The following is a 27728-nucleotide window of genomic DNA, read 5'->3' on the forward strand; positions in this document are numbered from 1 at the left end:
CCTTCCCTGCCAGAGCCTTTGTGACTGCACCCAACCTCAGTGCGTCCCTCGACATGCACCACTCCTGCAGCCTGGAGTTTACCATTTGGCAGCCTTGCCTTACGGACATCTTATTGTGCTGGGAGAGCAACGACTTTCGGGCAGAGCAAAGGGAATTTTTATCACTGAGCTGATGACTCTCCAGCGGCACTTGGTATCTGCCTCGGCTTGTGACCCTGGGGGCAGCCCATAGATCAGAGAGTCCTCTAATACGGCGCAGCTCTGGCCTTTGAAGAAGGCACAGTAGCCGACCCGCAACGTGACACCTAGAGAGCAAACTCTGACTTTAAACTGGACATTTGCAACAAAGTTTTGAGTCCACCCTGCCCCAGAAGTAATGTTGCATTCAAGAACGTCAAGTTTTAAGTCTTCTCATGATGGAAGCAATATTAATTGCAGAAAGTCATTAATCCAGTCTATTTATATAAGATGTTTAGTGCCTGTCATGGTCTTGGTGGAGCAATTAGCACAGCCCCTATAGACCAGGAGATTCTGTAGATGTTGAAAGTCTTCAGCCACGCAAACAGAATGCTGGAGAAACTCGGCAGGACATGGAGCACCCACCCATATTTCCTCCGCTCTGCATCAGGGTCCCGATGAAAGGTCCTGGCTTGAGATGTCGGCTGTCTATCCCTCACTGTAGACGCTGCCTGGATTGCTGAGTCCCTTTAGCGTTTTGGGCAGTGTCGCTCACAGCTGCATTAGTAGTAGTGAGGTGGATTTCTATTGGTAGCTCACACACAGAAAATGACAGCCAAGCTCCCAATTCTGGTGTGGACACAGTAGCTCCTGAGTACACAAAAAAACAAATAGGGTTTCCCCAACGTCCCGTGACACGGTGATGCACAGAGTTCAACTGGAACCATAGTGCGCTAGCTCCCACTGCCATTTGTCATAGGTCAAAGTACTCCCTCCATTATGTGATGCAGTCTTAAAAGTCCAAAATTTGCCCAATCACTGGCACTTATTGTGGTTTTGGGTAATGGTGGTGTGCTTAACTCTACCTTAGAGATGAGTGCCATTGATTGGGATGACATCAGCAGTGTTCGGTGTACTTGCGAGGGATGTGTCCTGAGCTTTGGGCACCGACTGACACAAGAGACTACTGACACTGTAAATATGGAGCAACGTGCAAGAGTGCTGAAGGAACTCAACAGCCAGGCGGCATCCATGGAGGGGAATGGGTAGTCGGGAGTTGGGGCCCAAAGTTTCGTCTGTCCGCTTCCCTCCACAGATGCCGTCTGACCCACGGAATTCCTTCAAGTATCGGGTACGGCTCGCCTGCACTGTATCAAGTACTTGTCGTGCAGTTTGGTCGGCAATACTTCGTACTCCACAGCAGAGCTACGTTTTATTTTGGAACATGAGTTGGTATTTGGGTGGTAGTTCTAACGACCAGAACTTGGATATAAAATGGAGGTACTGAAAAGCACAGACGTGTGTTGCCTCTTACTGATGCAGCACCCGTTGTCAGCCCTGTGTGGTTCTTTAGGCCCAACAGATGTTGCCATGGCAACTGCTGGAAGAACTCAGTGGCTCGAGCAGCATCTGTGGGAGGAAAGGAATTGCCAGTGTTCCGGGTTGAAGCCCTGCGTCGTCAGATGTTGCTGTGACTATATGAACAGGGATCTGCAGCGTCTCACCAGCAGGGGAGAGGCTGGTGGGACAGCAAACGCGAAAGGCATTGCTGCTGTAACCGAGAGACATGGCCGTTGCTGTCAATGCAGGAAATCCAAATCTAACATGATGTCTCTTCACAGTGGTTATTTATGGAAGGAGTGAAGAAGATTGGGTGGGAAATGCTCTTCCTGCTCTCTCTGAAAGCTAAATGGAGATAAAGTTCCCTGCTACAGTTTTCCTGAGTGTCTCACATTCCTGAACCCTATGCTGCCCTCTGTCCAGTCAGGTAGTGATCTCTATCTATCTCTCTGTCTCTCTGTCTCTCTCTCTCTCTCTCTCTCTCTGTCTCTCTGTCTCTCTCTCTCTCTCTGTCTCTCTCTCTGTCTCTCTGTCTCTCTCTCTCTCTCTCTGTCTCTCTCTCTGTCTCTGTCTCTCTCTCTCTCTGTCTCTCTCTGTCTCTCTCTCTCTCTCTGTCTCTCTGTCTCTCTCTCTCTCTCTCTCTCTCTGTCTCTCTGTCTCTCTCTCTCTCTCTCTCTCTCTCTCTCTCTGTCTCTCTCTCTGTCTCTCTGTCTCTCTCTCTCTCTCTCTGTCTCTCTCTGTCTCTCTATCTCTCTGTCTCTCTCTCTCTCTCTCTCTGTCTCTCTGTGTCTCTCTCTCTCTCTCTCTCTCTCTCTCTCTCTCTCTCTCTCTCTCTCTCTGTCTCTCTGTCTCCCCTTTCCTTCCCCTACTCAAAATGAGACAGCTTGCTGTCCTCGCTTGTGATCCACCAGCTCAGAGAGACAGTATCAGGTCGAGCCTCCCTGTCAGAATCTCACTCAGCTTTGTGAGAGTTGTGATTCCAGCACTCCTGTTTGCAGATTTTGAGATTATCAGTTTCACCGGCCTCAGAATTAAACAGCCAAGCAAACACAACATCCTGCCCGGGAAGCCAAAGTGCAGATGATGTAGTCCCGTCTGCAGTGCATGACTTCATTGTGTGCGAAGGGCTATTAATTTCAGTGACACCATTTTATTCACAGGTTTTCGTTCCAGCAAACACTGTGAACTTTCTCATATTTTGTGTGATGCAGATTTCTACTGTAACTTACGGCTATCTGTTGTGATTGCTATGAGAGTATAGCCCTTGCCCGTTTCCTCTTTGCAAATGCTGGACTGGCCCAAGGCCCCTGCTCTGCGTTTATTGAGCCACCCACTCTCCACTTAGGTCCTGCGCCTTCTCTGAGTCAGAGTCCGTGGAGAATCCTCAGTGTGCTGTTCAGTCCCACTCTCCCCCTGTTCAGTCATTACTTAAAGGCCGCTGGGTTAACAGCCAGTGTTCTGGACTTTATATATAGTGTGATTGAGAGATAATAGCGTGGAAACAGGCCCTTTGGCCCACAGAATCCATGCTGGCCATTGGACAACCATTTATTCCAGGGGTGGCTTGTTTTAGATAGCAGAAGCTGGCATTACCAGAGAACCAATCGTCATGAAATGCAAAGGTGCTGGTTTCCATCACCCTCCAGACTTTTAGGCATAAGGTGAAGCACGTGAACACTGCTTGTTTTTCAGAAATCTTGCATTCCCCAGCTTATTGACAAATGGCAGTAGTAACCTGGGTGTCTGGTTGCTGTTACCTTTTCATGGATTTTGTCTTTTTTTCTCAAAAGAGCCGGAATGGTTTCTAATTAATTGTATGTGCTATTGAGAATATTTTCCAGAATATCTGTTTCTAGGGATTAATCCACTTGAGATGTCTGTTTCTCAGGATTTTTGCCTGCTTGCAGGGGTTGTGCTCTCTCAGTTTCCTCTGCACACTTCCTTTCGGTTGCTGTACATCTACAGACAGAGCAGTATGGCCACTAATTGGCAAATGTCTTAAGGGTGAAAAGTCACTTGCCTCTGCGTTGGGTCTTTTTCGCTGACAGCAGAGACATGCAGGGCAGTTGGGGGGGGGGATTACTGCGGGTTTTAACCTCTGCAGTCAGTTCTGCGCACTGTGGAAGGCACGAGCAGAGGCGAGATGCTTCCCTGCAGACGACGGGAGGAGGAGAGCCAGTAGCTCAGCTTGCAAAGGAAATTACAAAGAGGGCGTGCTAGGCAAGAATCAGATGGGGGACACTTCTGAATTCCCTGTGGATTAATCCCTGGATTTAAAGATGTGCAAAATACATGAATGACACTAATGCTTCGGTGACTGGTTTCAGAGAAGTATAACGTTAACACAAAACACAGCAGCAAACCCATATGGAAGCACAGAGAGAGTCATAAAGGTAGAGCAACGTCAGGTCCATCCTTGCATTGTGCATGAAACTTCTATCCTTTCCGTGAAAACCCTTATTTGAACAAATCCTTTGATCATCCATTTTGTTCTGAGAATTACTGTTTGTTTCTCGTTTGGCGTCGAGCGGGGTGGGCAGGAGGGAAGAAAGCCGTTACGAGCTTGGTATTGTTCACCTGTGTGGTAGGGGTTTCTACATTCTACCTAAAGTCTTGGTTTCTCTCTTGCTTCCTTTTGACAGCACTCTGCCCTGTCCAGTCCCCTTCTCCTTTGATTTCTTGTTTTGATTTGCTGATTGTCTAACCAGGCTGAGCTTCATTGTCCCATTGGTTGGTGGGATGTTGGGGATACCAAGTGGACATGCATTCTGGATCTAAAATTGGAGTTTCATCTTTGTATCCCAAAGCAGCACCTCAAGATCTACAGGGAAGTGCATCTTGCCATGACAGTACTTTAGCTAAGCACAGGCTTCCTTACAAATTATTGGCTTGCTCTGATGATACCTCTCTCTCTGGGGACTTTTACTCCAGGGTCGTTGGGCTGGGGTGTATTCTCTCTCCGCAAGATGGGGAGATGTGAGAATTGGCAGCAACAAGACAGCACAACCTTCAGTACCTTCCCCCAAAACGTGAAACAAAAATCTCCAGCAGTGGTCAGAGATCCACTTAACAATTCCCGGCAGAATGCCCATCAAGAAGCTAGTGAGAGTTGTCTGTTGGCTTAACGCAGCAGTCCCCTCTCCACCTTCTCCAGTCCCAGTCACGAGGCACGTCCTTCCCGCACTCTGCTCCTCAGACACCCGGCCCAGCAGGGACAGGGGACTTTCCATCTCTGGGAGAAGCTGGGAGCATTCTCCTTGGACCACAGAAAGGCTAAAGGGAGATTTAGTTGAGGCATTCAAAGAAGAGAGGTTGGCCCATTGAATCAGAATCTGGTTTATTTTCGCTGACTTCAATGTTGTGAAATTTATTGCTTTGCTGCAGCAGGGCAGGGTCCCTCGAAGGAGATCTCGACAGGGTATAAATTGGAAAGGAGAGGTTTGCAGAGCTACAGAGGAAGGGAGTGGGAGTGATAGGAGAGCAAAGGGACGAGAATGATCAGTGGAGTCTCCGTCCGCGTTGCCTGGTCCTCCAATTCTTATTCTTCCCTGTTAGTTGAAGTGATTTTGTCGCTGTTCCCACCTGAAGTGCCACCAGTTTCTAAATAAATTTTAGCATTCTGGTCAGTTCATTTGCAGTCCATTCCCGCAGCAAGGAAATGTATCAATACTGGAGCTTCCGATGTCACCAGGTAACACCTGATGGTTTCACCTTAGAAACCGTCACCTTGAAAGCGCAAGCCTGTTAGATCGCTGCTGTATTTCGTCGCTCCCACAAAGTTAAAAAGTGCGTCAGATTGTGCTGGGCTGGTACATCAACCCGTCATGGCAGCTCCGAGAAAGAGCTCTATACCAGCTCCTGTTCTCCAGTCCTTTTCCCATTACAATTCTCATAGAGTCATAGAACACTACAGCACAGGAACAGGCCCTTCAGCTCATCTAGTCCAGGCCAAACTATTTATCTGTGTAGCCCCATCGACCATAGCCCTCCATACTCCTCCCTCCCATATATGGACCAATCCAAATTTCTCCTCAGTGTTGAAGTTGAACCTGCACCTATCACTAGCGTTGGCAGTCTCACCACCTTCTGAGTGAAGAAATTCCCCCTCATGTTCCCCTTAAACATTTCACCTTTCACCCTTAACCCATGATTTCTGGTTCTAGTATCTCCCAACCTCAGTGAGAAAAGCGTGTTTGCATTTACCCCATCGCTACCTCCCGTAACTGTGTACATCTCTGTTCCCAGCCGAGGTGGGGGGGTGGGGCAGGGTCCGCAGACCCCTTGGTTAATGGTGAGAGTCCATGGCATTAAAAAGGTTGGAAGTTCTGCTCTAGGGAATAAAGTCCTAAGGTGCTTGACCTTTCCCTATAACTTGGGTCCTCAAGTCCTGGCAACATTCTTGTGAATTTTCTCTGAACTCTTCCATTCTTATTGACATCTTTCCGGTGGGTAGGTGACCAGAACTACACTCAATGTCTAAGTATTTATCAGCCTCTCCCCTTGTGGACCAAGTCTCCTGATGGTACTCACTCGTTGAGCCTGTAGCTCCGCATCCATACTGTCTGGCCAGATCTGACAAGTGAGACACTGTCAGCTGGCAGTCTTGTTGACCCCTGACCTTCATAGTTTATCTACAGGAATCGTGGTGGGATGCGTGGCAAGTACCACCTGCATTCATAACCCTTCTCTCTCCCCCCCCCCACCACCACCATGGGTGGCAGCAAAGATTTATTGAGGGAGGTAAGGAAAACAGACTGGATTATGAGTGCAGACACGAGGAAATCTGCAGATGCTGGAAATTCAAGCAACACACACGCAAAAAATGCTGGTGAACACAGCATCTATAGGAAGAGGTACAGTCGACGTTTCGGGCCGAGACCCTTCGTTAGTCCTGACGAAGGGTCTCGGCCCGAAACATCGACTGTGCCTCTTCCTATAGATGCTGCCTGGCCTGCTGCGTTCACCAGCGTTTTTTGTATGTGGTGCTTGGATATGAGGGAAGGTTAAGTGAGCTAGGGCTTTTCTATTTGGAGTGAAGAAGAGTGAGAGGTGACTCGATAGTGGTGTGTAAAATAATGGGGCACATATCAAATGCCTTTTTCCTGGGGAGGTCAGTGGGGGTATAATTTTAAGGTGATTGGAGGAAAGTATAGGGGAGATATCAGAGGTAGATCTTTTTTACACAGAGGATAACGGGTGCATGGAACACACTGCCAGGGATGGTGGCAGAGGCAGGTGCATGAGGGTCTTAAGCCCAGGGATCTGAAATGCAGTTGGATACTCTGCCTTTCAGCCCTTGGAGTCCAGGTAAATATCGACACTGCAGGCTCTTCATCCTTAATGCTCCAGGTGTTGTCTGGCCAGATCTTCGTGCAGCCAGAGCTTTTTGGACTCTGTAGTATTTGAGTTGTAATGGGCAGTATTCTTGACCAAAAAAAAGCACAGGATCTTAAACACAAAAACAATAATTTTAACATGGATTCGCCGGGGCACTGTGAGTCAAAATAAAACAGCAGATGTAGCCGTAGTGGGCCTTTGGAATTTGAAGCTGGATAGGATTCTAGCGGCAGAGTTTTTGATGAGGTGACGTGGTCCAGGCATGAAGGAGAAGCTAGGGAAGGCAGCATTAGAGTGGTGGTATCCAGGGGCAATAAAGGTGTGCCTTGTGAGCAGAAGGTGATACCAGGGCTGGTCAGAATGCTGCCGTGAAGCACGGAGTAGACTGGAAGAGCTGCAGTCTAGATTAGTGGTGACTTTGCGGGGAAAAGGTTCTATCAGAGGATTGGTTTAAGCGGGGTGCTGCTGGAGATGTATGTGGTGGTTCTGTTGATAGAGGGTGTATGTGGGTGGTCCTGGTGATGGGGAGTGTAAAGATAGAAAGATCAGCTTACAGTAAAGCTGGATCCCAGATGTACGCTCTGTCTAGTTCAGACTTAAGGTTGGCCAGGGGGTTGATGGTATTGAACTGTAGAGGTTGCAGCTTTGCCCGCATTGGGTCAGAAGTTGGTGAGGCGTCAGGCCAGGTGCTGTGGAGGTGTTTCCTACCCTTAGAATACAAGTAACCCTGTAGGTGTTGGAATCTGAGACGAGAACTGAAATGCTGGAAGAACTCGGCCAGTCAAGCAACATCTGCGGAAGGAGAAACCAGTTCACATTTTGGATCAGTCGCTCTTCCCTCAGTTCTAAGAGAGGGCCTCTGACTCAGAACATTAGCTGGGTTTGCTTTCCACAGGTGACTGGCAGAGTTTTTCCAGCATTGCTGTTGTTACTTCAGACCCCTGTCCACAGCCAGCATCCCTTCTTCCTCACGACCCCTCTGGCACCCCTGCCTATGTAACCTTGTTTCAGTGGCCCAGAGCGCTGATGACTCCAGTTGTGACCAGGAATCTGACTCAGTAGGAGACCCTGCTTCTAAACGTCTTTGACAGCTGGTGAAGCCCCATCCCAGATGTTCTACATTTGAGAGTTTTAACTGTTTCCATATTCAGAGCTTAAAACGTGAATGTCACGTAAATCATGTAAATTAGTAAAAGCTATCTCCTGAATCTAAAACTATATAAAGACTTAAAAGCATTAAACTGAAGTGAAGTAACAGTCAAGGCCTGCCTTCCCCCTTTGCCTCCTGATCCATGGCTGTTCCATTCCCAGATAGGTGCCTCTACTGAGAGGTGAATGCTGGGAAGCTGAACAAGACTGGCCCCCATGTCTGGAGAGGGCTGTTGAGCCTGGAGTTCAACAGGGCCTCTGCGTTTAACGGCTCAGTTGAAAAAAAGGTCCACTCTTGATAAACTGTTTGAACACCAGCGTCAGCCCGTGTCATCTGAGTTGCCACACCTGGTGTCAGGTAGAGGGCGTGATGGACCAGAGTGAAGAGAGGCACTGGTCAAGGTGGTTTTGGAGGTCGAGGGGATTTGGCCTACTTGGAAACTGAGGAATTGGAGAAGTGGATTGGGAAGACAAGGATTTTGGGAATCCAGAGGTTTTTGCAGATGTGGGAAGAGAAGTGCATGGCAGGTGATTCTTGTGCAGTGCCAGAATGGACAACAGTGAGAGGGCCCTGATTGGGGTTTCAGTGTAGAATGGTCGTGACATCTGTGTGGGAACCTGTATGTAGACCGGAAACAGGTTGGAGCAGTGCCCATATCACCTAACCTGTACATAGATGGGAAACAGTATGGAACCGTGCCCCACGTCACTTAACCTGTATGTAGACCAGAAACAGTATGGAGCAGTGCCCATGTCACCGAACCTGTATATAGATGGGAAACAGTATGGAACAGTTCCCCACATCACCTAACCTGTATATAGATCGGAAACAGTGTGGAGCAGTGCCCATGTCACCGAACCTGTATATAGATCGGAAACAATATGGAACAGTTCCCCACGTCACCTAACCTGTCACCAAATACAGAGCCAGCACCATTTTCTAGATCCCATGATTTTTCTTCCCCCACCCTGAGTGTCGCAGGCAGCATCCTACTATGGGGGGGGGGGGGGGCAGGAACTCAGACTCCCTGGACCTGTGTGAGTGGGGTGGGGGGGTAGCGATGGGATCACTTTGCTGAACTGTGCAGCTTTCGTTTCATTACATTCCTTTCCTTTTGCATTCAGTTTTATGGGCAAAGCCAGCAATTGTTCCCCGCCCCTAATTTCCCATTGCAAAGGTGGAGGTGAGCTGCCTTCTAAAACTCCAGAAGTTCTCAGGTGCTAGTATTCCCGAAGTGTCCAAATATGATTGAAAAACTCATTACAACTTTCCTAAGCCAACAAGCTTTTTCTGTTGCCATTCTCGCATCTCTCTCCATGAAGTATGACCTAACACATACAATAATATGCAGGGAGTAGGAAAGATTTCCCTATTCTTCATCGGTCTTTAACCCTTCCCCTAATTCTGCACCCACTGAGGCTGCCAGGAGGCAGATTCTGGTCCTGAATGCCACTACCGTGTGACATTCCACTCTGACACTCAACTCTTGCCCTGTCACGAGAGTGGGACCTCAGCTCTCAGTCCCTTCTTAATCCCAGTGTAAAACCAGACACTGAATTCGGGAGATCCAGTAATCTAATACTTCACGATATTTATTTCAAGAACTCGACCTCTTTTAGGTGAAAGTTAGATCTCCCATGTTTTGATTTCTCCTATCCTTGGTGTGAAGGTTAGCTGGGTGGAGAAAGTGTACAAGTGTGTTCCAGGTACAATCAAATGAAGCCCTCGTCCTTTCTGTCAGTGATTCAGTATGCAAGACCAGACCTGTGAACTTGGGTCATAAATTTCCGCAAAATTGCCCTGTGACATCTCAGGCTCAGATCCTTTGCTCACTCAAACAGGAAAGGAGTTTCTTCTGATGGGGTGAGGGCGTATTTTGGCCCAGATTCACTTCCAGTAGTAGATTGAATAAACGTTGTTTCGACACAACTCAGTGTGAATACAGCTGTAAAAAAAAATTATATCCAGTTTTATTTCAAGATGTAAAAGTCTGAAATGTGTACAGAAAAACTGGGTTGTTAAATTGAGGATGGGGAGTTGATGTTGGAGAGCTCATCACCATGGTTACCCTGTCCTGTCAGCAGCTCGGGACTGTCTAACGTTCCAATCTACTGGTGCTGAGTGTGTGAGGGGCAGCTGCTGGGCCTTGTGAGGAAGAGGGTCCCATCTGTAAGGCCAGCAGGGTGGTTGGGCTAGGAATAGGACCGACCATACATCTCATTTAATTTTTATTTCGAGATACAGCACGGTAACAGGCCCTTCAGGTCCAGCAAGCCCAAGTGGTCCAGTTATACACCCCTGTGACCAATTAACCAACCCGCCCGCACATCTTTGGAATGTGGGAGAAAACTAGAGCACCTGGAGGAAACCCTCACGGTCCTTATGGACAGTGACGGAACTGAGCAGGGCCACTGGCACTGCAGTAGTGTTACCCTAACCGCTATGCTGTGTTGCTGCCCAGATGCTGAGCCGCCTGCAACAGCATCACCACAATCTTTCTTCCCCACCCTGACAGCCTCGGGCAGCGTGCCTCTGTGTGGGGAGAGCAGACTCCCTGGACTTGTGCAAGCAGGTCGTCACCTCAACCCCAGGCCTTGCCGACTTGCTCAGATTGTCATCCTCCCGTTTTAAAGCATTACGTTTCAGTGATAAATTAGGCCTCAGATTCCTTTGCCGTACAAGCCCAGCTACAAATAATGGACCACTGAAGGAGATAAATGGGTTGGGATGTTAACACTGAAATGATGAAGTTCGGATGATTTAAAAGCTTCCTCTAAGGCTTCTGAACGTCTGCTTTTGAACTTCTTTCATTTGAACTGCAAATGGAGAATGTTCAAAGACCACATCAGTGTAGATCTGAAGTACTGTCACTGGGATGCAAAAGAGAAAATGATGTGTTCTATCACCGCTGCCACACTAGTTGGTGAGACTAGATTAATGGGGAAACATATTAAATAACATTGAGGAAGAAGGACAGGAGAGGTGTAAATCTCTGAGCTTTAGTAAGGGTGGATTGTAGTGAGAACTGGACCATGCACCCAAGGCCCTGGGGAACTGCTCATCTCACTCGCCAGGGCAGGGGGAAAGTTGTGCTGCATGTTCTGCTTTGCATGTTCCTCAGGCTGGTGCTGGGGCAGAAGGATTGGCGGCTGGCCAAAGCAGGACAACCCCAGCAATGAACACGCCGCCCTGTTGCTCCCAGAGAGGTCGCTTGACAGATCCACGAAATGTTGTCCACACGGGTTTCACAGCCAGGGATAGGATGGCACAATGGCAATCGGAAAGGGAAGCAAAATGTCACATTTTTAACCAAAAAAAAAAAGTATCATCAATGGTCCCACTTAAGAATGAGCATGAAGTGTGGTTGGGGAGTGGGCGAAAAGGAAGGATTTAAATATGATTCAGTGATGTCTTACATAAAATGCATGATTGAAGCAAGCTCAACTAATGTCGTACTTTACTCCAAAGTGTATGCATGTTCACAACCCTCCCTTTGAGCATTCTACCCAGTACGGAGCCACCCTTTCACCAGCACAAACAGCCTCTCGGTGGCGGCTAAGGGGCAGCCACCTCATTTTAAATTGGTGTCACAGATTTGCTCTGCCTCCGTGACGACTCTCTTTGCAATGCCACCTGCCCAAGTTTGTGCAGGCCATTGAATCTTTATCAAAATGAGGTTTACACGAAGGTGTTGTTTCCTACTTGGCCTTGCTGCCTAGATTCGAACAAAACCTTTCAGCAATCCAGCTCCCAGGTCCGATTGATTTTGGAACCATTGGGCTGATGAAAGGGTGGAAAAGGCGAGTTTGTTTTTTGGTTCTGTTCTTTGGTTTAATATAATTGATGCTATGAAGCTGCAGCATCCTTTTCACTGTTAACCTCGAACTGTTTGTACATTGCTGCGCCACAGACACCCTGAATATCGTGGCAAGTGATCCGAATTACGGGACTGGATAGCCCCACGGGAGCAAGAAATTTCTTAAAAAGGGATCAGTGCGGGCAGGCGCTACATTCACACTTTTGTTCACCTCCCCGAAGAAATTGAGGTCCTCCACCTGCTCCTACTGGCACCTAATGGCCTTCGGGAAGACATCATCCAATTAGCAGAGCATTCCCAAACTTTCAGGCAAAGAACAGAATGCTTCCCCGTTAAACGGAGAGTCTAGCACCAAGTTAACATTGACAGTGAGTCTGGCTGACCAAACTAGCCTCAGTCCATTCAACCCTACTTTTATTTTTGGCCACACTTATTTCTTTATTACCCCTTAATCCCATTTCTATTGTGTCTTTGTTCTCAGACATCCTCCACAGCCCTGAGGTGGCCTTCAGTGTTCAGTCTTGTCTATGAAAGCACTTTGGTGGCATTCTTGCCACAGATGGACTTGGCATGGTCCAGCCACCCAGTGCGCCCTGCAGGGTGGTTCGTTCAGCTTGTTGCCCCCCCCCCCACTATCATCTTCTCCTTCCCTCGTGAGTTAGTAACTCCATCATCTCCCATCTCGAGGCAAGTCCAAGAGGACAAGCCTTCAGAGAAAATATGGCATCCCATCTCCCAAGGGAAGACATTAGATCTATAAATGTCAGCATGCCAGATCCATTCATGCAAAGTTGTGGTGGGGGAGGAGGAGGAGGAGGGACGATCACTAAAGCAAACAGGGATTGGAGAAATCTGAGAACTCAGGCTGAACATTCGACATGAAAAGAGAACCTGTCAGAATGGGATACTGCAGCTTTGATTCTTTGCTCGTTATATGATTTGCACTTTTTTCAGGATTCCAAGACATTTTATGTTCTTGACAATGTCCTTTTTTTTTAAAAAAAAAATACACTGACCCTAAGAATTAGTCTTTAGGATTGTGTACCTCATCGGGACCTGGTGTTAGCAAATCTGCCACATCTGCAACAAATCACCATTTCTTGTTTTCTTTCCTTTTTCTCGTATTGGGTCTCTATTCAGAAAAGGAAGTCAAGTTCCAGTGTTCAATTAATGGTGAGGACCCTTTTGAAATTTCAAATTCACTTCACGTTAATCTTATTTATTCTCTTCCCCACTCTCTTCTCTGCCAGGAGATGACAGCGTCATCTGTGTGTGTTCACAGCTTTTCATTACTTAAATCCCCATCAGAACAGAAAGTCTGAGAGCTGTGCATGTTGACAGCGGTTAGAACTTCATCTCGATAAATAGCATTGAACCTCCCTTCTAATGCCTCCTTCCTTCTCTCTCTCTCTCTTTCTCTTTCTCGCTTGCTTTGCTCTCCTCCATTTTGTTCTCCTTGCAAGGTTCAATGACATGTTTTCTGGAGCACTTTCTAATGAATGTGAAACTAGTTAATTAATCCAGTTGTTTGCCAATAACAAAACGAGGCCGGGCATTTTGATTGGAGCCTCTGCACGGTGTGTTGATGTATTAACATTTGGTTTCAGTTGTGTGTCTGTACTGCTGGGAATGAACAAGGAGAAACACAAAAGAGTGAGGTGTCTAGTGTGTACGACTGCCATGGAAACACTCCCCATTTAGAATTTGAATCGAAGCATCAAAACCCCTACAAAAACATTGTACTGAACACAGTTATAATTTCTCACGAATATTTGTCAAACCTCTCACTCCCCAGTAAATGATAAAGAAAGCACATTTACTGAGTGTTCTTCAGGACTTCCTAACCCGCCAAAGGGCCATCTCTGAAACCTCTCCATTGTTCTGCCAGCCGGTTTGTGCACTGCAAGCCCCCACAGACAGCAGGTATTGCTGATGCTTGTGGAGGGAAGGTTGTAGGTCAGGGCACTCCACGCGCTGTCAGTGTACAGACTTACGTCAGCAGAGGTGTAGCGGATAGAGATGTTATTTCATGTCTCCAGGAACTTGCGTTCAATCCTGGGCTTGGGTACTGTCTGTGAGGAGTTTGCAGGCTCTCCTTCCGGTTGTATGGGTTTCTTCCCCCCCCCCACCCCGCCCCACCCCCCGGATGCCCTGGTCTACTCCCATTCTCCAGTGACGTGCTGCTGGGTTTTTTGCCCTCTTGTTGTAGAGGTCACAGGCAAAAGAACTGGCCAGGGGTTAATGAGAGAGCAGAAGTGTGATCACCATTCAGGGAGCTGATGGGTTGAATGGTCTGATTCTGTATAATGAGGGGGACAGTGGTTAGCTGAAGGGGTTAACGGAATGCAAAGGTGTTTAAGGTTGCCTTGTGGAACACTGCGCGTCTTGTTCAGAACAGGTCCTGGTGTTCAACCTTTGCTCAGTGTAGTCGCAGTTCTCGGTAATAAAATGCGAACAGCTTCAAAATCGGGTTTATTCTCGCTGACATGTTGTGGAATTTGTTGGTCTGTGGCAACAGTACAATCCATGACATAAAAAATTACTGTTAAGTACAATGAAAAATGAAGAGCGCAAAAGAGGAACAGTGAGGTAGTTCTTGGGTACGTGGACCATTCAGAAATCTGCTGGCAGACAGATACAGAATTCTCTCCATGCTACCCCTGTAGAAACTTTCGAGAGTCTTTGATGACGCACCGAATCTCCCCAGACCCCTAATGAAGTAGGGCTGCTGGCGTGCCTTCCTTGTGATCGTATTAATATGATTGGCCAGGATGGATCCTCTGACGCCCCAGGAACTTGAAACTGCTCCCCCTTTCCAGCACTGACCCCCCCCCCCCCATGAGGACTGGTGTGCACCCTGCCGACTTCCCCTCCCTGAAGTCCACAATCAGTTCCTTTGCTTTGCTGACATCGAAGACGAGGGTTCGTTGTGACGCCACTCAATCAGCTGCTCTGTCGCACTGCTGCGTGCCTCCTCACCATCAGAGCTTCACGAGAACCTCGGCGAACAAAATCCGGAACAAGTTCAGTTAAGGTGTGCCAAACAAGGAAGGTTTAAAGAGGCCAAGATAGAGACTGATAGAGCTCCACGACACAGAAGCAGTCCCTTCTGCCCATCCCAGCCATGATGACTCCCCTCCCTCCCAGGCTACCCAGCTGAGCTAGATGCCAAACTGAGAGAGAGGGTCTTGTGTTTATAGTTGAACAGCTGAAGGCATGGCTACTGAGGTCAGGGCTGCACTGGTGCTGGGCCTGACCGGGTGCAGAGCCCGGGCTGAAAGGCTGGACAGTGGGCTGAGCATCTGGCGGTCAGGTCAGAGAGCATCTTTGATGCATGAGTCGGACTTTGGAAGAGTCCTGCTATACCAGCCTGAGCAGTGCTTCCGATTGCGGATTGAGGATTGGATCTTCCGGGACTCGTGAGGTCGTGTTGGACGCCACGCAGTGCAGGGGGCCGCTGTTTCTATCGTCAGGCCCAACAGATCACTGGGACTGCCAGGGGGCGCACACTGAACCAGCATCCTTGCCTACCCCCTCCACCCTTGAAGAGGCCTCCTTTGCTGAGAGTCCGCATTGCCACATTGCAGCCACTGGGGGTGGGGGGGGGCGTGCTCTACATGGAGGATAGGCAAAGGTGCATGGAAGGTGAGCACTATGGGGCGGGGGGTGACTGGACAAGGATGAGATTGTGACATTGTAGGCTTACTTTGAGATGCCTTTTACCTTCACGGTGTGATAAAGTGGGTGTGAAGTGAGGGCCTGTGTGCAGATACAGTAAGTTGGTTTATTAGTGTCACGTGTACCAAGGTCACTAGAAACTCAGTTTTGCATGCCACCTGTAAGGATCATTTCATCACAACAGTGCATTGAGGCAGTACAAGGGAAAGCAATAACAGAACGCAGAATAAAGTGTGACAGTTACAGAGAAAGTGCAGTGCGGGCAGACAATAAGGTGCCAGGGCCACAGTGAGGTAGATTGTGAGGTCAATGAGTCCATCTTACTGTACTACCACCTCTCGCCTTCCAGCCGGTACTCCTTTCCCCAACCCACCTTCCGATTCTGACTTCATCCCCCTTCTTTTCCAATCCTGATGAAGGATCCCGGCCCGAAACACCAACTCGTTAATTCCTCTCCATAGATGCTGCCTGACCTCCAATGTTTTGTGTGTGCTGCTCTTTGTACTAAGAGCCTGTTTAATAGACTCGCAAGCTTATCAACAACTGTTTGATTTGTCTAGATGTCACTGGCAAGATTGGTATTTCTTGCCCTAGCTGCCCTTGAGTAGTGGTGAGCGTTGCTTTGAACCGCTGCTCCCTCTAAGTGCCGGTTAAGGAGTTGCAAGTGTGGAGTTCTCCTCGGATGCCTGAGCAGGAGATGTCTTTCTCGGTTGCTCCTTCCTCCTGCCCCGCACCCGCTGACGCAGGACGCTGAGGCCCTGCAGTGGGCGGAGGACCACCCGGGTCCGACCGCCTGCTCGGTCCAGGCAGCACAAACACTCTATAGGACCCCTACACTCCATGCCACCAGAAGCCAGCCTTCTCAACCCAGATGTCGTCATTTGATTTGCTGGATGGCACAGCGCACTGACTGGCGTCTGTGATGCCACTGGCTGCACCCGCACATAACTCCACCGGCTGTGTGACCAGGGAGGGGAGCCCCCGCCATATCCAGTGGAGTTGTGTGAGTGCGGGCAGTCCATGTCACCCCATTTCGTGGGTGTATCTGTGAAGGTGGATGAAACATCTGATGAACCCCAGTTCGGGGCAAGGTGCAGGGTGTTGAAAGGAACTCCAGAACCCCCGGAGAGAGATGGGTACTAACAGCCTTTGGCCATGGTTACCATGACAACCCTGGCAGCGTGCTCCTTTCCCTGATGAAGGGCCTGGGCCCGAAAAATCTCGACTCTTTATTCCTTTCCATAGATGCTGCCAGACCTGCTGAGTTCCTCCAGCACGTCACTCTGGACTTCAAGCAACTGCAGAATCTCTTGCGTTTGCGCTCCTTGGCCTGCTGTGGAGCTGTGGCCGCAGCAAGCGGTGGACTTTCTAGGAGGACCTCAGTAATGGAGTACAGATATTTCACACGTTGATTCTACACCAGGGATTGCTGGCTGAATGCCCTCAGTGGAGGGGGGCCTCGAGCTGAAAGTGCTCTGCCTTTCCTCTTCTTCTTTCTCCCCCACCATTCCGCTGTTTGACCAGTTTTCTGGGCCTGACCCTTGTTCTCCCAGTCCTGTGTGGTTTACCAGGCTGTAACTGAGGAGCTGCTGGCTTGTGGAATTCAGCAAAGAGTCTCTCATTGATGAACACACCATTTCCTTTGGACTTCTACATCCTAAACCAAACTCGTCAAACAATAAGTGCATGTACAATGTTGGTCGGCACAACATCGTAGGCCAAAAGACCACTATAGTGTTTTAATATTCAATATCAAAGCAGCAATCTGCTTAGTTCATCTAGATGTCACTGGCAAGATTGTTATTTTATGCCCTAGCTGCCACTGAGAAGTAGTTGCCTTGTACCATTGCTTCCTGTAAGTTCAAAGTTCAGAGTGCATTTATTATCAAAGTATGTATACTGTGCACAGCCTTGAGATTCGTTTCCTTACAGGCAGCCACAAAACAGAGAAACCCAAATTTCCCAATGTGCAGAGAAAAAACAAATCGTGCCAACAATAAAAGCAAGGAAATGGTGTTCAGAACTAAAGTCCAGGAAAGAGAGACCGTCCACAGACACGAAGAGCAGCCTCGGTTCAGTGCAGAGCCGAGTAAATGCGGAGCAGCGAGCTAAACCGTCCCGGCCCTCGCCTCCAGCCTTGACACCCTGACCTTTACAGTCTGACCCGACGTTTAAATCGTCGTCCAACTATCGGGTTCTGTTGCCTCGAAATGCTCTGGGGCCTGGACCCGACCTTTCCAATTCGGCCTGGCACTTACATCGTCATCCAAACGTCGGGTTCCGTTGCTTCGATGGGCCTGGACCCCGCCACCTTGATTCGGCCTGTACCCGACCTTTCCAAATTCAGCCCAGCACTTAAATCAATCAAACTTCAGGTCTTTCCTCACTTCAGCGATGGCCCCACTGCCTCACCTTGCCCCATCAACTCGCCTCCAAGTCCAAGGAGAAGTTGCGTGCTATTGCTTGCGGTAATAGCTTATCATAAAAGGTGTGGTTAACAAAGTACTTAGTTGTTTTCAGTCTTTCATTGGCCACCAGCAAGTGGTCGCTGAGCTTAAACCTCGAACCTATAAACAATTGCAGGTTCCATTTGGGGATGAATGAAGGGTCCTTTCTCTTGATTGACATGCAGTATGCTCAGCCATGTATGAGAGGGCAGCAGCTCCAACGCGACAGTGTTGGCATCCAGTCAACGGTCAATGCTGATTGATCACAATCCAGGGGCACCAGTGCATTCTAGTTTGACTCACACCACGTGCATGTACGCTACAAGCTGTCACCTTGTTGCCCACTACAGGCATCAGGTCCCAGTACTAATGATTAATATAGCATTGGAGGAACCAGTGGAAAGCACTGCTGACATTAAGGATCAGACATGACCTCTCTGACCAGCATGATGGACATCTACAGGGCTCACTCCTGCTTCTATTCCTTAACTTGCTTTCTGGATTTTCATGGCTAAAAATAGTGTTCAGAATTCGAGCGAAACTTCTGGAAGGTAGTTCTTTCTGCAGGCATGTTTATGGACATTTGAAAGTCAAAGTTTAAAGTAATATTTAATTTCCTACTGTATAATCAAGGAAGCCATTACTCCTGGACACAAAATGAGTTAATTCTGGTCAACACACCAGGTGTCCTCCACTTGGCAGGCTGTGGTGTGGGCAAGTTGACACGGGCCTTCTTTCAACCAGCTCATTGTGATATAGTTGATGCATGTAAAGGCCAGTCAGTAATCTTTGATAGTTTGTAACTCATTCTACGTGAGCTCCGATTCAGGTATATTATCACTGACGTATGTCGTGAAGTTTGTTGTATTGCAGCTGCAGTACAGTCCAGTACATTAAATATGAAGTGTATTTTAAATGACAATAAGAAATATACAGTGTATATATCGAGCAAAAATAGTGAGGTACTGCTGATGGGTTCGTGGACCGTTCTGATGGTGGAGGGGAAGAAGCTGTTCCTAAAATGCTGAGTACTGATCTTCAGGCTTTTGTTCCTCCTCCCTGATGGCAGTAATGAGAAGGGGGCTTGTCCTGAGTGGTGGAAGTCCTTTGTGATAGGTGCCACCTTTTTGAGACAATGCCTGTTGAAGATGTCCCCAATGTTAGGGAAGCTCATGTTCATGATGAGGTTGGCTGAGGTTACAGCTCTCTGCAGCATTTTCTGATCCTGTGCACTGCACCCCCCCCACCACCCCCATACCAGTCAGAATGCTCTCCATGGTACATATCTTGAGATGTTCTCAATGGGAGGAACGAAAAGTTGAGCCAGCCCTGGATGTGTATTTCATATCTGGATCCACCTGAAAGCCAGTTACGTTAGGAACTAGTGTACCTGCTGGATCTGCTCTACGGCGAAGTTCAGATGTATGTTCAACCTAGAGTCCCACTCCAGTGATGGATGCTGGTTGCAGGATGTGAGGGAAAAGGACCTACTGAGATAAGTCAGAATGAATCAGATGTTAAAAAAAAACATGTCAATGCAACCCCAGTTGAGAAGGAAAGGCCAGTAGCTTGTGACTGAATTCTTCTCCTCGATAATCTGGAGACTATCTTATGTTTGACAGGTTACCAGCCCAGTTAACGCAGCAAGGTGATCCACGGGCAGCAGGTTCTTGGCTGATTCTGAATAATGAAGCCCTGATAATTGTTGGTATACTCACCGCCAGTAAAAGACTCTGTCACATGATCCTAGAATCTGATCTACAGGTTGTGAACAAGAGTTTGCCATCTCTTATTTTTAAAACTTTTTGTTGTCAGCAGATCTTCTCTTTTTTATGTCTGAAACAAGCTTTTCTGTTTTGTTATATATTAACGCGTCTCTGGGTAGGGAAAGGACAAAAATACATGTATAGTTAATGTACAGCGAGTACTGGGTGTTAAATTGCTGATTGTTGGTTTGAAAACAATTAGCCATTTACTGCCACTAATTGTCCCAACGTTTAATGTTGGGACACGATGCTCAGCTGTACTAGTGAGCACTGGGGGGGCAGTTTTGGAAATGGTGCCGCTAACTTTAATGTTTGTGATTCTTTCTTCTGCTTTTCCAGAGAAATTGAACTGTCTGCTGTGCCCTACTTGCACTGTGCTCACAGAGCAATGAGTAGCTAGAGTGAAGTGAAGTTCTTACAGCCCGCTGTAACAACATCCAATCTGACGCCATAATGCGATAGCCAAAGCCTTTCCAGGAGCATAAAGGCAAAAATAAAACAGATATATCGTCGGTTCCCAACCTGGATAGAAATTGTGATCCTTCTCGTTGAATTGGCACTGACATGCCTCATTGTAAGTCCTGTCCAAATACTCAAGGCTGGTATTGCTTGCGGCTGGCAGGTGCTTGGAACGGGGATCCACACCGCAGACAGTTCAATGTCTACCAGCTTGACCTGATCTCTGTCCCGCGTGGGGCTAGCGGCAAAAGCTGGACATGAAATAAATCTAAACCCTCTGTTGTTTTCTGCGCAGCCTCAGACAAACAGCACCAAAAACAACGTAGTAACCAGTCCCAAAGGAAACATTCCCTGCCCTGCACTGGTACTGCCTCTCTTCTTCTTATGCCATCTTCCTCCACAGGTACTGTTGAACCATGGCTGAATGTGAGGGCTTCCTGTCCCCTAGCATGTTGAGTTGAAAAGGTTTTTCCACCTTGAAAATTGAAAGGCACGGTTTCTTTTCAGTCAGCAGCTTAATAAACAAACGGAAGCCGATGAGGCCGGCTGGGTATCTCGCCCATTCCTTTCCAGTATATGACAGTGAGTGTGTTACACGATTATCTGGCCATCTTGCTCAATTGAATGAGTCATCAAACATTGCTGGGGGCCTGGCCCCGCCATTGAGGACTAGCTGAAAGCCATGTTTCACAAGTGCCTCCTGTTTCAGTTTGTCTTGCTGTTTCTTGTACTGACTTTTCCTCTTTGCTAATGAATTTGATGTGATTCTTGACAAGTCTGTGAATGGTGTGTTAGTGACAAGAGGTGCTCAGTGACAGTTCTCATCAGGAACGAGGGTTCACTTTTAATTAAACGTTACAAATAGATCTTGGCTATTTCACCTCATTACTCGCTATTCTGGAGGAGTGGGGACGAGTCATAAAACTGCCAGTGGTAGTATTTTACTGTGCCCACTCTTGCGGTTAGCGTTGATGCGGGAAAGCTGGGCCTTCTGGTTCACATCTTCCCCCATCCCCCTATGAGGTTAGTGCGGGGGGGGGGTGCAATGGAAAGCAGGAAGAGTAAAAGTGAGTCTCTCCCTCACTAGTGTAAACTGGGAATAAAGTACAACTCAATGACTGGATCTAACCAGACCAACTTCCACAACTTCCATTTGCATGGGGCTGCACAATCAGCTGTTGAAATTCACAGTCTGAGTTCTCGGGCAAAACAAAACTCTGGAGTAGTGTGAAATTGTCTGCTTCAAACAGTTGCTGAAGCCAGGTTATTCGTTAGCATGCTCGGACTTTTAATTATACAGAACTGCAAATCACCGAGCACTAAGTCATTGAAATGGTGTTGGTTATTTTTTGTCAATTAACATCACCCATTTTCCTTCCCACTGTGTTCTGAGGATTGATTTCCACTCCACCACTAGCACTTCTCTCAGCTGCGAACAGTGGACATAATTTAAAACCTGGTTTCATTCCAGGAAATCAGAGTTAGAGGAACTGGGTCAAGGTTTTGTTTGGTCCCAGATGAGACAGAGAGCAGCACCATCATTCTGCAGTTCACTGCCAGGTCACGTTAGCAGGGTCTTTCCACTCAAGACCCGATTTGTGATTCATCCATACTTTATCCATTTCTCGCCACTCAGAACTGTTCATTTTTGGTATAATTTTCCTAGCCGAAAAGTTTCTTTTAACCTCTCTCTGTTTATGACCTTTTATTTTCTGACTTCCTGCTTTTATTTTTGTTTTGGTTTAAAACCCTCTTCCTCCTCACTAAAATTTGCTTTTCTATATCTACCTTCACTCTCTTTAGGAGCCACAAACTACTGTCATCCATAACCCTGTGGATGGGATAAAGGTACCATCTGTCTGTGGTGTAGTCTTTCCCAATTTGTCGCTTTCTGTTGTGGGAACTGTACCTGTATACGAGCTAGGTTTTGACTGCAGTGTCTGTAAAATAAATGTCTGAGGGTCTCCCTCTTGGTAGCTGCTGAGGGAGACTGAAGATCAGAGTTTGGCGCTTTTGGTGAAGGGAAGTTTCTACTTTCTTGTCTCTCTGTTGGTTGGTCAGTGTCCCCTTGATTATGTGTTACGCTGTTTCTTTGGCCTCTACTCACAACCTTCCCTTTGGTCAGGGACTACAGCATGGCTGTCAAAGAAGGCTTTAGCCTTCAGTCAGATATGTTATCGGCATTTTTTTTGCCCTGTAGCAAGGTGAAGAGAAATCTGTATGACCTTGGATTGAAAGGCAACAACAGCTCTAAAAGGACAAAGTTCTTGCCTTCTGCCGTAATTTTATAAAATGTTTTGTGTTGGCTCTAAATTTTGGAATAAAGGTTCCTGTTTAATTTTCGTCCAGTAAAAAACAAACATTCCCAGCCTGCAGTCAGCTGGGGGTACATTTAAATCTCACTGCATGTGTGAAATTATAATTCCGGCCACCGAAAACCATTCCATTCTCCCTGTTACATTAAAGATCCCATAAAAAGGATCGGGGAAGAAACTGAAGGTGGGTGACCAGATCATTAAAAACATAGAAAATAGGTGCAGGAGTAGGCCATTTGGGCCTTCAAGCCTGCACCACCATTCAGTATGATCATGGCTGATCATCCAACTAAGAGCCCTGTACCTGCCTTCTCTCCATACCCCCTGATCCCTTTAGCCACAAGGGCCATATCTAACTCCCTCTTAAATATAGCCAATGAACTGGCCTCAACTGTTTCCTGTGGCAGAGAATTCCACAGATTCACCACTCTCTGTGTGAAGAAGTTTTTCCTCATCTCGGTCCTAAAAGTTTTCCCCTTTATCCCTAAACTGTGACCCCTCGTTCTGGACTTCCCCAACATTGGGAACAATCTTCCTGCATCTAGCCTGTCCAATCCCTTTAGAATTTTATACGTTTCAATAAGATCCCCCGTCAATCTTCTAAATTCTAGCACATTAATCCATCACATTGTGAGTTCTGTTCCAACTTCTGAACAGAAACTTTCCAGGCTGTAAAGATTGACGTAGGAAACTAGGTGTAATTAGACGCTCTGCGCTGGGGACATTTTGGGAACACCTTTGGGCCTGGCCCATCACCAAAAACAACCAGGCAGCAGTTTCTGAAAGACAGTTTCATTCAGATTGACAGAAAGGACTGAATCCCGTTGTCTGGCAGGTCAGCGCAAGCTTTTGTTTCTGGATGAGCCCGACAGTGGGGATCAGCTGTGAAGCTCTGTTGTCAAGAAAGTGAGTCATTTCCATGCCCAGCTCTACTCAATGGAGTCAGAGGTTTATTCATGTGCCAGCAAGAGTGTCAGGAAGTAGATGTAGGTACAGTCTCTTACAGAATAATCCCTAGTTTGGAACAATGATAGATGAAGTGCTCATTAAATAAATTGGGTAATTTGCTAACATTTACATCACTGAAGTGTCCCTTTTCTCAATCACTTCACAAGGAGGCTGAAGGAATATTCTTCAAACCCTAATGGTCCCAGTTCTCTTAGCAGAAAGGCAACAAGAACTAGAATGGGTGAGGATTACACTTGCCAGACCTCAGCCCGTTTAATGTTGGCACTTCCGCTACCCTTCAGCAGTGGGATCTTCAGAGAACGTGGGCCTCAACTCCCATTAAGCAGCCTCTGCATAATACTGGCAAGAGGCAGGCAGGCTGTGTGGATTCTGTTGACCTCGCTCTCAAGTCAAGTGACTTGTCTGCGGGCCTTATGTTCTCTGATAATCTCACTTTTTTTTTTGTAGAAGGACTAGTAATTAAAATGTCAGTAACTTTAGGGACACAAGAGACTGGGATCTGGAGCACCAAACCCTGCTGTAGAAACTCAGCAGGATGAGTAGCTTCTGTGGAGGGAACAATTGTCAACGTTTTGGGTTGCGACCCTGCGTCGGGACTCAAAAGTGTGACAAATCCTTTCATCCCACTGCTTGGTCAATAGCCATGTCTCTATTTAAAAGGAAAATGCATGGTTTAATCCCCCAATAAACTGGATCCCTTTTCCTTCTCTGCTCATCTTCATGCTCTCTCCTATCCTGTTTCGCTCAGTTCTTAAGCTTTGTCATTTTCAAATCACCGCTTTCCTTTCCTTTTTTTGTTTTCTGCACTGAGTTCAGTATTGTGCCGTTAACACTGTGCCAAGCAGCGAGCTTGCAGAGGATCGTGAGTGACGACTTCTCTGTTTTGTCTACAGGAGTCTTCGGACAGCAGCAACACAACAATCGAAGACGAAGATGTTAAAGGTAAGTAGTGTGCTGACGGTGGGTTTCAGAATGTGCCATTGCAAGATTGCAGCGTCTTTAGAACAAGGTTACGTGGATTGATTGCATCCTTTGATCTTGTGTTTATTTGGGACAATTCAGTTGAAGAGACTTCATTTAATTACAGGGTGTAATTTTACCTGAGATTGCTGGTTCTACAGGTACACATGGAGCAGGGGGAGACAGGGAGCTAAGCTGTCTCCCCAGGAAATATTTTGTGTGATTTATTGTTATTTAGTGATCCAGAATGGTAACTTGCCCTTCCGGCCCAGCGAGCCCATGCTGCCCAGTTACATCCAAGTGACCAATTAACCTCCTGACCCATCTGTACACCTTTGGAACGTGGGAGGAAACCAGAGCACCCGGAGGAAACTCACAAAGTCACGGGGAGAGCGTACAAACTCCTTACAGACAGCGGCGTGAGATGAACCCGTGTCGTTGGCACTGCTGACCGTGGAGGCTGCATGGATTGGTAAGAAGGGTGGCCAGCAGGGCACGCCAGCCATGGGGAATGTGAAACCAGAGCACAGACTGGAAGCACCCTGCACGTCTGGCAGCGTCGGAGGAGAAAAGGGATGCAGTTCTGGAGGGGGCAAAGGAAAGTGTCGCAAATTGTCGGCACTTAAAAACCAAGCACAAGTGGGCAAGGGATGAAAACTGAAACTGTATGGGAGGAAAATGGAATGGCTTGTAAACGGAGCTGGGGGTTGTTGGATGGAGTCAGTGAGAGAGAATGTCTGCAGGGGCTGGAGCGGAGACAATTTGTGCTGGATACCAGAAAAACTCATCAGTAGAGGCTGATTGTATTGGAGGGCAGGTTGCAAATGGATCTCCCTCCCTCACTGCTGTAGGAAGTTACCTGCTTTTTCCTGTACTCGGGGAGAGGTGCTCCCTCAGACTGAGTACTTTGGATAGCATGGGGTTGTCCTGGGTAGACCCCAGAACAGAAGGATATGCTTCACTTCACTTCAGGTAAGCAGTGTGTTTAGATGGTGGTCAGGTTGGGAGGAGAGGAATCTGAGGTACTCAGGGTAAGGTCAGGGTGGGTTTTAATCCAGTACCAAAGCTGTCCTTAACTGCCATATCCTCCTGGAAATGCCAGTATATCCCTCTGACTTCCCCACTTCCCACTCTCTCCCCTCCCACTCTTCCCCCATCCACACTCACCCTCCCACACCTCCTCTGCCACTCCCCCATCCTCTTCTCGTCTCCTACTCTTTTCCTTCTCCCATATCCCCACTCTCTCTCTCCATCATCTTACTTTCTCCCCTTTCCCACTCACCTGCTCCTCTTCCTCCTCTCTCCAATCCCCTTCCTACTCTCTTCCTCCTCTCTCCCCTTCCCCTCGTCCACACCCTCCTGCAGTCCCCATCCTCCTTTCCTCTTCCCCTCTTCCACACCACCTACTCTGTCTTTCTTCAATCCCTTCTCTTCTCCCCTTCCCCTCCCTCTCCCTCCCCACCCTCCTCTTCCCTCTCCCCACCCTCCTCTTCCCTCTCCCCACCCTCCTCTTCCCTCTCCCCATCCCTCCTCTTCCCTCTCCCCATCCCTCCTCTTCCCTCTCCCCATCCCTCCTCTTCCCTCTCCCCATCCCTCCTCTTCCCTCTCCCCATCCATCCTCCTCCCTCTCCCCATCCATCCTCCTCCCTCTCCCCATCCCTCCTCCTCCCTCTCCCCATCCCTCCTCCCCTCTTCCCCATCCCTCTTCCCCTCCCCTCCCCTTTCCCTCTCTCCCTTGCTTCTCCCCCTCCCCCTTTCCCACTCTCCCTCCCTTCTTCCCTCTCCCCCTCTTCTCCTCCACTCTTCTCCCCTTTCCCTCTCTCTTATCCCCTCCTTCTTCCTATCCCCTGCTTTCCATCTCACCACCTTCCCCCACCTGTCACTCTGATTCCCTGCGTGTTCCCATTCTCTCTCTCTGCCCAAGAGAAAATGAAACTTCTGGTGACTTTTAGATGGGTCTTGTATTCAGAGAGCTGTGCTAACCATGTTTGGAAGTCACAGAGGCTATTTTGATCAGGTGTCGGAGGCCCATGATTGGAAAAGTTGGCTGGCTGAGCTTGGATAGAGAGCTCAGCGTTTCACTTGGGGTGTGTCCAGGCACATTTGTGATGCAGTGAGGCCTGGTAGTGCGAGAGGTTGGAGCAATGGATGACCTCCTCCTCTTCAGGGTCTGAGATCTTTGCGGAGGCTCAGAAGATAGTGAAGGTATACCATTTGCCCTTGTTGTGAGGTGCCGAGGGACAAGGGGAGTGGGAAGGTGATGGGCAGAGAAGGCTGCAAAAACATCTTTTGTCTGTGGAACCATGGGTAGGATGGTGGAAGCACAAAATGGTGCAGTCTACAAACAAATGGGGGGGCAGGGGCTGATGGAATTGAAAGTGAGGTTCTTGGAATGGGTGGGCTGAACAGCCCCCTTCTGTGCTACAGCCATTACTTGGTCACAATTTTGGCAGGGAGGGGGAGCAAAGTGCTGAGCATGGTATCTGGGCAGCAAGCCAAGCTGGTGAAGGAAAGGAACTTGCTTTATTGCAAAGGCCATCATCTGGTGGTGGGAGGCAGAGGACGCGAAGAAAAACAGTGCAATGGCTTACAGGCTCTGTGATGGAGAGAAGTGTAACTCAGTGGGGAAGAAAGGACGTGGTGAGATTCAGAAAGCACGAGTGAAATCATGTTGTGACATTGGTCAGCTGTTACTCAGATGTCACTCCACCCTTTAAGAAGGGAGGGAGGCAGAAGAAAGGAAATTATAAGTCAGTTAGCCTGACTTTAGTGGTTGAAAACATTATTAATGATGAGGTTTTGGGGTACTCGAAGGCACAAGATAAAACAGGCCAAAGTCAGCATGATTTTCTAAAGGGGAAACCTTACCTGACAGATACGTTGGAATTCTTTGAGGACTAACAGACAGGATAGACAACCGAGAGTCAGTGGATGTTGCTTATTTGGATTTTCAGAAGGTCTTTGCCAAGGTGTTGCACATGAGGCTGCTTAGCAAGGTAAGAGCCTGTGGTATGGAAGGTGGGTTGACTAGCAGGAGGCAAAGAGTGGGAATAAAGGGAGCCTTTTCTGATTCACTTCTGGTGACTAGTAGTGTGCCACAGGGGTCGGTGTTGGGACTGCGTCTTTTTACTTTATATGACGGCCCGTGTGACACTGATACAGCTCGTCGGAGGTCCGAACTCAGTTTCGGCATCCTCTGTAAGAAAACTTGTACATTCTTCCCCGTGAGTGCGTGTGGGTTTCCTCCGGGTGCTCTGGTTTCCTCCTGAAGTCCAAAGACATACCGATAGTAGGTTAATTGGTCATTGTAAA

General features: G+C 48.0%; 1 protein-coding gene across 19 annotated transcripts in view; it reads left to right on the forward strand.

The window, feature by feature from the left end:
* LOC140201770 (calcium/calmodulin-dependent protein kinase type II subunit beta) overlaps window positions 1-27728 on the forward strand; it is a 136157-nt gene that overhangs the window by 58902 nt on the left and 49527 nt on the right. For 7 of the 19 annotated variants that reach the window (XM_072266401.1, XM_072266403.1, XM_072266410.1 and 4 more), the window contains 3 exons: window positions 12963-12995; window positions 21976-22020; window positions 24350-24398. In XM_072266401.1, coding sequence (XP_072122502.1) covers window positions 12963-12995; window positions 21976-22020; window positions 24350-24398 — 127 coding nt within the window. The remainder of the gene's footprint in view (window positions 1-12962; window positions 12996-21975; window positions 22021-24349; window positions 24399-27728) is intronic. The other 12 variants (XM_072266406.1, XM_072266415.1, XM_072266417.1 and 9 more) reach the window with 3 other exon arrangements.

The sequence above is a fragment of the Mobula birostris genome, chromosome 8 (assembly GCF_030028105.1).
Source record: "Mobula birostris isolate sMobBir1 chromosome 8, sMobBir1.hap1, whole genome shotgun sequence".
Taxonomy (NCBI): Eukaryota; Metazoa; Chordata; class Chondrichthyes; order Myliobatiformes; family Myliobatidae; genus Mobula; species Mobula birostris.